We start from the raw sequence: 10,028 nt of genomic DNA, 5'->3' as shown, positions 1-10,028 counted from the left end.
CATAAATATTAGAATGTAAGCTGATTAGAATCAACCTGCAACAACAACTCCAAAACCCAAAGATTTTCAGTTAAACGTCATAGAAGACACAGAAAATCATGTTTTGGAGGTGAGAAGCAGACATGTTTTGGCATTTTGCTTTAAAAAAATAACTTTGCCAGTTGATTGATTATCAAAGTAATTGCTGATTCATTGTCTGTCAATCGTATTGATTAAATTAATAGTTTTCAGGTGAGGATGAATGCTCTGTGCCTCATGGGGGATTCTCCACATCCCTTCTTCTCAAGGTTTGAAAAACAAAACTTTGGTTGATGCTACAGGCGTCATTGTACAGGCAGTTGGTTTGCTCTCTTTTTTTCCCTGTTTAATGTTCATATAATAAGAAGTCTATTCTTTTAGTTAGGTTTTTGGGCTTTTCGTCTTTTTTCGAAAGTAGCTAGCATAGAGTCTGAGAGGAAACAAGAAGAAAGAGAAGGGGGAATGACATGCAACAGTGTTGCAAGTTCCCTTGCCTTAGTTGAACCAGGGACGTTGCGATTACACTGCATGGGTGGTAGTTACCAACGCGCTCCACAAATGTCTATTCTAATCTGTTCCTTTTTTTTCTGTCCTCAGGTGAATATCCATCATTTCAACTCTGCTGCCTGCTCAATTGACCATCACACATGTATACACTGTCTCTACACCCATGCACCTCATCCCACACTGTGAGGAACTCAGCCACTGTCCCAGTCCACCCCAGCCTCGGAGTTAGGCCCCCCCATAGAGGTATGCACTCAGCCTTGTCATAGCTCTAGGCAGTGCATGTTCTTGTTGTGGGTTGAGCAATTGCATTACTCATTTCACATTCCAAATTCCTACCCCATGCTGTATTCACAACTCTCTGTCTCTCTCTCTTTTTCTTTTGTCCCGCTTTTTCTGCACCAAATCCATTTCTATCCTCGTCATCTTCATCATTTAATTCTCCTTCCCCTGTCAGATTGTCAGGGTGTGAGGATTAGGGCCAGCACTGATGCTATCTAAGTACCCTGTCCTCAGAGGCGGAAGTCTTGTAGAGTTTAGATGTTTGACCTGGGGCTCAGAGGTTCCGATTACAGGACGGCACTGCGCTTTGTGTCCTTGAGCTAAGTATCAACCAAACCTTCTACGCTTCAGTTAACGTCTACTGTTCTTACACAAATGAGTGATGTATAAACCTGAAAGCTATGTAAGTCTTCTCTGTAAGCAACGCAAATATAATACATATCTTGAAAATGCTCTAGCCCCAGTATGCCAATTCATCTTCATCTATCAGAGGACAGAGCACTGTCGAAGCCCAGCCCGGCATAGTAACCTCTACCTGAACCAGGCCAATGCCGACACAAGAGATAGTGTTACCAGCAGCGTCACCCTACATTATCTGTGTCATTCAGTGTCTCAGAGTGACAGACAGAAGCTCCAGCAGCTCCAGCATATAGCAGGCCGACTGTAGCCCACACCCGCACAGGAAAACCCGACTACAAACACACGCTCACATATCACTCCCGCTGAAGTGACCACAGGTGTGCACACACGGCAAATATGCACACACACATATGCAAAAACCTTTCTCTGCCTTCACCTGTCTGCTGTCAGGCCTGTTTCAAACACACACACACACAAACACAGGAGCTTGCATATTGCACCCCTGCTCCATCCAACCCCCCACCCTGCTCAAAGCAGCCACCCTCGGGGCTTGTGCGTGCGAATCCGGCTGTGGACTCAGCAGCCCCCATAGCTGCACCCCCTCCACTCTGGGTAGTGAGGGAAATGAAGGCTTTAGGAGTTCATTATAAAACAACAACAGCAGCAGCAGGGGATAGGCCTCCTGGGGCCAAAAACTATCCCTTCTCATCCCTCCATCCTCATCTTTTTCCTTTATGTCCCACAATATCTCAACCCCGGTCCACCCTGCTCCCTGTGACACACTCCTCTGTCTAGTTCCTTATCACAAAGCTCTGCTGAGAAAGACACATCTTTTGTAAATACAGCATCCATGTTGAATAAAGTTAAATATTGATCCACAATATTATAATATGCTGAGTTAATATGGTGAGTCAGTAGTCACGCCATATGAACTTGTTTGACCTCGGTCATCAGAAACAAAGTTGATGCATTTATGTATTGTTGAACTGAAGTTTTTAGTTTTGCCAAAGACGGGGAAGTTATTTTCTATCAATAAAATACATGTATTATGTTATTAGATAAAAACAGACATAAGTCTGGAAAAACAAGATTCTCAGTGTTGAAGAAAATGCCTTTTTAGTGATGATCACTGCATTTTATGGATTAAAAACCCTTCAAAAAATGTTGTCTGAACTGAATCGACAATGTTTGATTTCAAAATGAATGAAAAAAGATAGAAGTGTGGTTCAAGTTTCATATTTATTATTTTTTTTGCAAAATTTACTCTTATAACGCTTTCCCCTTACCCTTTGTCATATGGCTCAGATCAGTGAGTGACATTTATCCATCTTTTAGTGTTGTCATCGAGGCACGGCCGTGTTTTTTTGCAAGATTTTTTCTAAAAGTTACATAAAAAACATTTGCCCCCAAGACATGCAGTATTTCATTACTCTGAGAGATAATTTTCTCCAACAATGCAATGTAATTTTAAAATTGTCTTTTAATTCACTGCAGTGCTTGGGGTCTCAAGTTGATGTTCTAATAAGGAATAATAATGTGTAATCATCGTAATTAGAGAGCAACATCAAAAGCACTGTAGCACACTTTATAAATACCTCATACAATAGCCCTCTGTGTGCTGTAGGTTCACTGATGCCTTGCAAATAAGTGGAAAGTTATGATTCACGGATAATGGCACGTAAACTGCTCTCATCGTCATTCTGGGGCAGCTAAGTGTAACTTTCTAATGGTGAATCGGGGGTCAAGCGCTCTGTTTATGTTTGTAGGCAGCATTCTTCTGAGTCATCATCTTTGTCATCGTCATCATTATGATTGTCATCGTGGCTGGTGTGCTGGCCAGAGGCAAAACACCTGTACGCATGTCTCCCACCAACAACCCCCCCCCCCCCTGTTTTTTAACTGGGCGGTTGAGGGTGATGCAGGGAGACCACAATGCTCTCAGATGAAAAGGAGGGCATGGCAGTATCAGCAGGAAGTTTTTTTTTTTACTCGATAGGTGTAGGTTGCAGAGTTTCAGGCAGGTGTACAGCGCTTGCTTTCCTGTTGTGTGTGGAGTGTGTGCATGTGTGTGTGTGAATTGCGAAAGCACGGCTGAGGGCGACCGCCTGCAGCAACTGAACAAGACACAACAAACACATAGCTCTTACAAATGTATGTCCATTTATTCATCTTATTTGTTTTAAATAAGAATATAATGCAGCAAGATTTAAAAAAAAACAAAAAAAACAAAAAAAACTTTTGAGATATAGAGATATATTACCAAATTCGAAAGGACTGTACAAAAATCTAAAATATGATCTTGTTTTTAAAACAAATGCAGAGGAAAAGACATGTATCTACAGAGAGAATAACTCTGCACAGGTCATAAATCTTGCTGTTATTTGCCAAAAGATGAAGTGAGGTAGAAAATTATGATTCCACATTGTCATACGCCTGGAGCCCTGACATGAGTTATATTCATATCATATATACAGTTCAGAATCACTCAGACAAAACACAAACTGGCCAATAAAATAAAGCTTTTAGGTCCAGTGTGCACTTTTGACCTGCACACTTGGATGCAGAGAGTGGTCTTGGGTATGAGGATAAGGCAGTAAACACTGTGATTTTCTTTGATTAGCAATTTGGGGAAAATAAGGAGCATGATTAGCTCACTTCAAAGGCCTTAACAACAAAGATGTGGCTAAATTAGACTTTGAAGACCAAATGATTCAGTAAGGGCAATTTTAAACTTGAAAGTGTAGCATAGTGTGTGTCTCTATAAATAGAAAAAAAGGGGGAAAAAGGGCTGGTATGTTTAGAAATTAGCGTTTTCTTCATTCTTTTTTGCAGACAGTGTTTGGTGTTTCCCCCACTATTACCCCGAGTGTTTCCCTTTGTTCTGCTAAGCACACATTAGACTACATGTAGAAATTTCCATAGACATTTCCATAAGAGCAACTGAAACCCAGCTTGTTTCTTTACACAATTATCCTGTAATGCATGTAGTTACATTGTAAATTAGTGGCATCAACCACCCCTTGAGGCTTCCAGTGATTCTATTTAGACATTTAAATATACATTGAACACTTTTGTCTAATTTCTATGATTAATTACACACTATGTATCATATGTAGCAAGAGCAATGTAAGTGCTTTTTACTCATAAACATTCTCCACAGCAGAAAATGCAACACAGCAGACAGAAAGACAGACAGGTTGATTCCTTTTAAGGCTGTTTTAGCCTTAGTGGCACCACTCGGTTACAGGAGGGTTAAAGTAAAAAGCAGCAGTACGACAGACACAACTTAATGATACAATAAATAGTAAAAATAATTAAAAAAAAGTGGAAGGGGCAAACACAATTACAATACAGCAAAGTCACTGTCAGAGGACTCCTGCAGACAGGGTCGGCGTCATACTGCTGGTGACGTCCAGTCCAGTACCTGTTTTAAGAGCTCATTTCCCTCCTTCCCAGAAGAGTGGGATTTCAGTGCATCCAGTGAGAAAAAAAGCATAGTAGCTCACCTAAGCTGCTGCATATCAAATCGGTGATGATTAGCAAATAACCAGCGATATTATAATGTTACAATTCTATATTCCTGTCAAAATAACATGCAACTCAGAATCTGTAAAGACTTGCTCTGATGTGAGATCCCTCAGTGTATTGTCTATAAGGAGATTAAAGTTCAGCCGTGATGATTTTGCAAGTCTTCACACACTACATCATTTCTGTCCTCTGCTTATGCGTTTTTGCAGGTGTACACCTCCTCTTCTCTGACACACGTCTGACACTCCACGTGGCAACACCAGCGTACCTGGCAGTGGCAGGACAGGCTGGTGAGGCGCATGGCTGTGTTGTAACCACGCCCGCAGCACAGACTTTGACAACTGGTGTCTTTGGCACATGAGCGGCCGCCTGTACCTGGAGAGTATCGGGAGGGCCTGCAGAAACTGGGGGAGTCCTCCAGGTAGACCAGGTCAGTAGTACGCAGGCTCTGGCCGTGGCGACGGGGTCCAGCCAGCTCTGTCTCCCCGGTGGCTGTGTTTGTGACACTCAGCACTCGCACTGCGGTGTCATACCGGAACTTAAGCAGCCGCCCGGTGTCGTGGAATGGAGACAGCTGTTTCCAGCAAGTCCGTACGGCACAAGAACCGGAGACACCGTGACACTTGCAGGTTGTTTTCAGACCGCTCTTCACTGCCTGCGATGGGAGAAAAGAAAGCACGGGAGGGAAAAAGGGAGATGTCAGTTCTCTCAGTTTGATTCATTACCTGGCCTCTTATCTGGGAGGTCTATCTGTACAGAGTTAGCCAGTTTCCTGCAGGGTGGGTAGGGGTTAGGGATGGTGGTCTGCAGTTAATATACCTTTAGCTCACCTCAGTCACAATTCTAACATAATGGATTGAGGGGGAACCGTTCAGCATGTCGTATTTCATTTAACTTACATTGCTCATTTGGACAGCTCTGGCAGATTCTTTTTTTTTTTTTGGTTTCAATGTGTTGAAACTAGCTCTGTCTGCCTCGCTCCTGTCTCTCTTTCCTAAAGCCTGAGGCATAAGTGACAAACAGTGCAGACAGTGGAATCTCTCCACCCTGTTCTTTGTACATGCCTGCTCATGGAAAACATTGATTAGAATTTCTGTGCAAGAAGTGCCAAAAAATGCAGAAGCAGTTTGTGATGTTGCCTCTGATTTAGGTTAATAGTTCACTGTGGTTGATGGTCAGCGATGAGAGCACGATCACTCAACCTAAGAGCTTCTGTCTTGGTGGGGGCCAGAGACAGGTCAGATAGCACAGGGGTTAGTCTGAGAGGGAGGGGCGGGCCAGAGGGTACTTCTGGGTTGAAAAGTTCTGCTCAGTTCCTCCCTTTGCAGGTATGAACCCCTCAGGGGCTTCAGAGTACTATTACTGAGAGATGGGGTGACTCCAGCCACTTCATGTTTTTGTTAACACGGCTCCTGGTCTCTTCTCGGCCACATCAGTGTAAAGTGAGAAAAAACATTTAACTCAGTGAAGATGAGATAAGATAGTTGCCCTAAGTTCTTCCTGTAGTGTTTTTTCTTTCTTTCTTTCTGCTCCCCCAGTCTCCACCAGCTCTGGCCCTTCCTTAGGTGTGAGCTGCAGGGTTAAGACCCTGGGGCCTGCTATTTCAGAGCTACACGGTGGTGGTTATGAACATTAGGGGGATTTATGAAGAGCACAGTGATTTAGTAAGTGGAAAAAAATGCTCGCTCGTATATTAAAAAGAGGCCACGGTTATAATCGTTCTCTCCGACATGAGACCTTTAATTTTCTGTAGGCCCGCACAGCAAGCTTTATCATGCCTGAGAACACCTGGCTCCAACGATCCCACAGCCGTCTTGTCTCCCTGCCTCACCCACTGCTGTATTATCCACCAAGGCCAACGAATGCAGCAAATAAGGGGGCGTTTGTCTGGCTGGAAGCGTGAAAAATATGCAGGTGAAGATTACAATGCTGTATCCTCTGATGGCGCAGGAGCGTGTCAGAGGTATAATTGTCATGTAAAATTGCAGCCCAACTAATTGGGCCAAGTGTGGCTCAGGTGTAGGCAATGTTTTTGACGCCTTGGACTTGGGAAGGCAACTCACCCGAATTCCAACGTTGATGTTGTGGGTGTCGACCTGAGCCCTCAGGTCCTTGCTGACCCTCTTTTGGCCGAGAAACTTCTTGAGGAACTTGGTGCTATATTTCAGGTTGTCGCCACAGACCCCCCATTGCCACGCTTCTCGATGCTGGATGCCAGGGGAATCGTCACATGTGCATCTCTCCATTCGACCTGAGCTGCATGCTTTGGCGAGGGCATGGGTCAATGCCGCAGAGGACACAGCCAGTAGGAAGGCGGTCTCCTTGAATGCTGGGATAGATGTAAAAGACATCAGAGGAAGTAGAACATTGTGTAAAAGAAAATTCAAATGTGTCAGTCCATTTTTATCTGAGAAAAGTTTGAAGAGCTCAATTAAATCCAAAATCTAATCGTGGCATCATTTACACTGTACGAACAGTGTGAAAATCATGGGATTAATTCATAGTTTACAATCATCAAAATGTCTTTTGTGCTATTAAGTAAACCTTTAAGCCAAAATGTTTACAAAGAGCTCACCGCGTTGTCATGGTTTACTACAACCTCAGCATTATTCTGCTAGTTTCGTTATGTCATAAATTATCTTCTGACCCTTCCTTATGGTTACGTACTGTTATTTGCTTCACCCAGAGCCGTCACCAGGGTATATTTTGATCCAATTAATTATTATTTTGACTAGGAAGGATTTTCCCAGATGAAAGTGGGTAATCACGCCACCCTTTTCCTCTGGGAATGGGCGCTTTCCCGAGATAAAAATAACCACAGGGCTTGAGCGCTTTCCACCGCACCGCATTTCTTGGCTTTCTACACCCTCATTACCTCTATGCTGACCTGTTCATGTTCTCCAACACACTGATATCCATATGCATAAGGTTTGGGAGATCCTAAAGGATTTTCTGTGCATAGCTAGACTTACACTGGTCTTGAGCTATATGCGATATGGTGATTTAGTAGGCACAGCTTTTTTCCCCCCAAAGTGTAGCTAATAAATGATTTTATCAGGTCGTGGAAAAACATTCATGAAGGCTACTTTAGGAAAATTTTCTCAAGAGTTGTATCAAGTCAAGGGACTGTGTAGAACATATTAAGTTACAGAAAACCTGGTGTCATCCTCACAATACTTTGCTATTACAATTGCTGAAGTACATGAGAATGACTTTAAAGAAAATACACGACAGAGCTCATTATAAGAAATTGACTTAAAGTAGTGAACTCTCCAAAGGCAGCATGGCTAAACACTTGAAACAGTTAAGTGCTGGTTGTGAGTAGTTGGAGCTAATGTATAATATTGTAAGACAAATTTGAGCCTGACTGTAATCATTCTAAGGAGGCAACAACCAGTGCAAACAAAAATCAGTCAAAAAAGATAAGTATTTCATTTACATTTTGATATTTTAGAGATTCACATAATATATCAATTGATATCCATTTGATACAATTTTCTATAATTTATAACATTAATTTATATAAAAATGTTTATGTAAATAGACAATGATAACTTTAGATGTTTAAATGCCATTACATTCCTGTGTGAGACCATGTTTACATGTGGTTTAAGAGTCAAACCATTAATAAGAACTATCAATATAAATATTTTACTTTTCATGTTTGATTACTCAGCTCACAACTCTTGTAACCACTCAGCTTGAGATAAACAGTTTGCTCATCCAATTATTCTCCTTTCACAATATTTTTTTTAAAAATGTTTAAAATCAGGATTAACAGATGTTGCCATCAGCATTAGTGCCATGCAGGCAGATGTGTATCAGCAGATCAGATGATTTTATATAGAACATACTGAATGACACTTAGTAAGTGATGGGGGTAGAAACATCAGTCTAGACCTGTCTCTCTTGAAGAAAGGAGATTGTGCATAAATGGAAAGTCTCCAGTGGCCGTGCGTCCCCTTGAAATGCTCCTGAGCAAGACTCCGGGCTTGTTCACTAATATCACTTTTAGATGACGGAACAATTAAGTGCTAAACCTATAGCGCGTTTACCTCTTTTCAGGAGGCTTCCGCGGCCATCCAGACTGCAGTTCCAGCGCTCATTCCTGAACTGATATCGACACTCCAGCAGACTGAGGCGCACCGACTCACGCAACGTCTCGGCCAGACCAGGTTCCCTGCGACACAGTCTCTTCTGCCGCCTGGTCAGAGTCATCTGCTCGCACTGCTTCAGATGGGCCTTGCCTGTAGGAGCTTCATTGGAGAATGGACCTGGTAAAAACACCAAGGGTTCCCGACCTGTCAGCCTTGAAGTGGAAAGAGAAAAAAAACACATAAGGGATTGTCAAGTCTTATCAAGTGTCATGCATTTTCTAAATTTGGAAAAAAATAACAATACACTATTATGGTGAAATGTCTTACCAATAAGTATTACAACACTGTCTATATTATTATTAGACGAAAAGAAAAGATGCGACTTCATTATCGTGTTGTAGTTACTTTACGCTGCAGTCTTGCCCAACTGAAATCTCTTAGATGTTAACCTTAATAGAGAAAGTGGTATTGTTTTAGTTTTCCTGATGTCCTATTGTAGATTTTTTTTAAACAAACAACTGGAAATGCTTGTACAGGAATTAATAAAGGGTAATTCCAGAAATCCACGAAAACGCGTCAAAGTAGCCATATAATTAATACTAATTTTGTTGGGACGCATCTTAAAATGCTATTTTTGATTTATTCCCACAAATTAGCAAACACACATATAAAAACTGTAGAGGTTTCAAACAATACAATGACAATTTAGCTCAATAGTTTGTGCATGATTACGCGTGCGTAATTTGGCTAAGGATGTAAAGGTCATTGTTATGATCTCTTCTAACGTTTAAAACAACAAAATCAATCAGTTAATGAGAGGGGAAGAAGTAAAAAGGAAGTCGTCTGACCCAAAATAAGCTGCAGTGTGCGAGAGAAGGATGCAGAGTGCAATGAGTCGCAATAGGCAGGCGGTCCGTGGGAGCCTGGAGCGCATGGTGCCGGGTTGGCGCTGCTCTTCATCTCGCTGATTCTTCAACGGAGAAAGTCTGTGCCGTCTGGTCGGCGCACCTCTTTAAGGGGCCCCACACACAGACTTTCTATCCTGTGCGCCAGGCTCAATGGTCTGCTGAGAGGCAGGGCTTTTTGGGGGGAGGGGGAGGAGGGGGGCACATCATCTTGCCGCATCCTCATTGGATTTTCTCAATATTGTTACTGTATGTTCCCTCCCACTGAAACGCCACCCAGGTGGACAGAGCTGCAAAATGACTGGCTTTACCTGCTGTAACATATAAATCTCGA

The 10,028-nt window shown here is 42.4% G+C and overlaps 1 protein-coding gene across 1 annotated transcript; it reads right to left on the bottom strand.

Annotated features, from left to right (window-relative positions):
- Positions 1-4,885: 4,885 nt before the first annotated feature.
- wnt9b (wingless-type MMTV integration site family, member 9B) lies at positions 4,886-9,723 on the bottom strand. Its single transcript, XM_062439218.1, has 4 exons — positions 9,638-9,723; positions 8,748-9,001; positions 6,756-7,021; positions 4,886-5,347 (listed from the first exon to the last, which is right to left on the bottom strand). The coding sequence occupies exons 1-4, from the start codon at positions 9,721-9,723 to the stop codon at positions 4,886-4,888; spliced, it is 1,068 nt and encodes a 355-aa protein (XP_062295202.1).
- Between the last annotated feature and the right edge of the window lie 305 nt (positions 9,724-10,028).

This window comes from Scomber scombrus, chromosome 18 (genome assembly GCF_963691925.1).
Source record: "Scomber scombrus chromosome 18, fScoSco1.1, whole genome shotgun sequence".
NCBI classification, from domain to species: Eukaryota; Metazoa; Chordata; class Actinopteri; order Scombriformes; family Scombridae; genus Scomber; species Scomber scombrus.
Note: the sequence above shows the minus strand (reverse complement) of the source record. Positions and strands in the feature narration are given on the sequence as shown.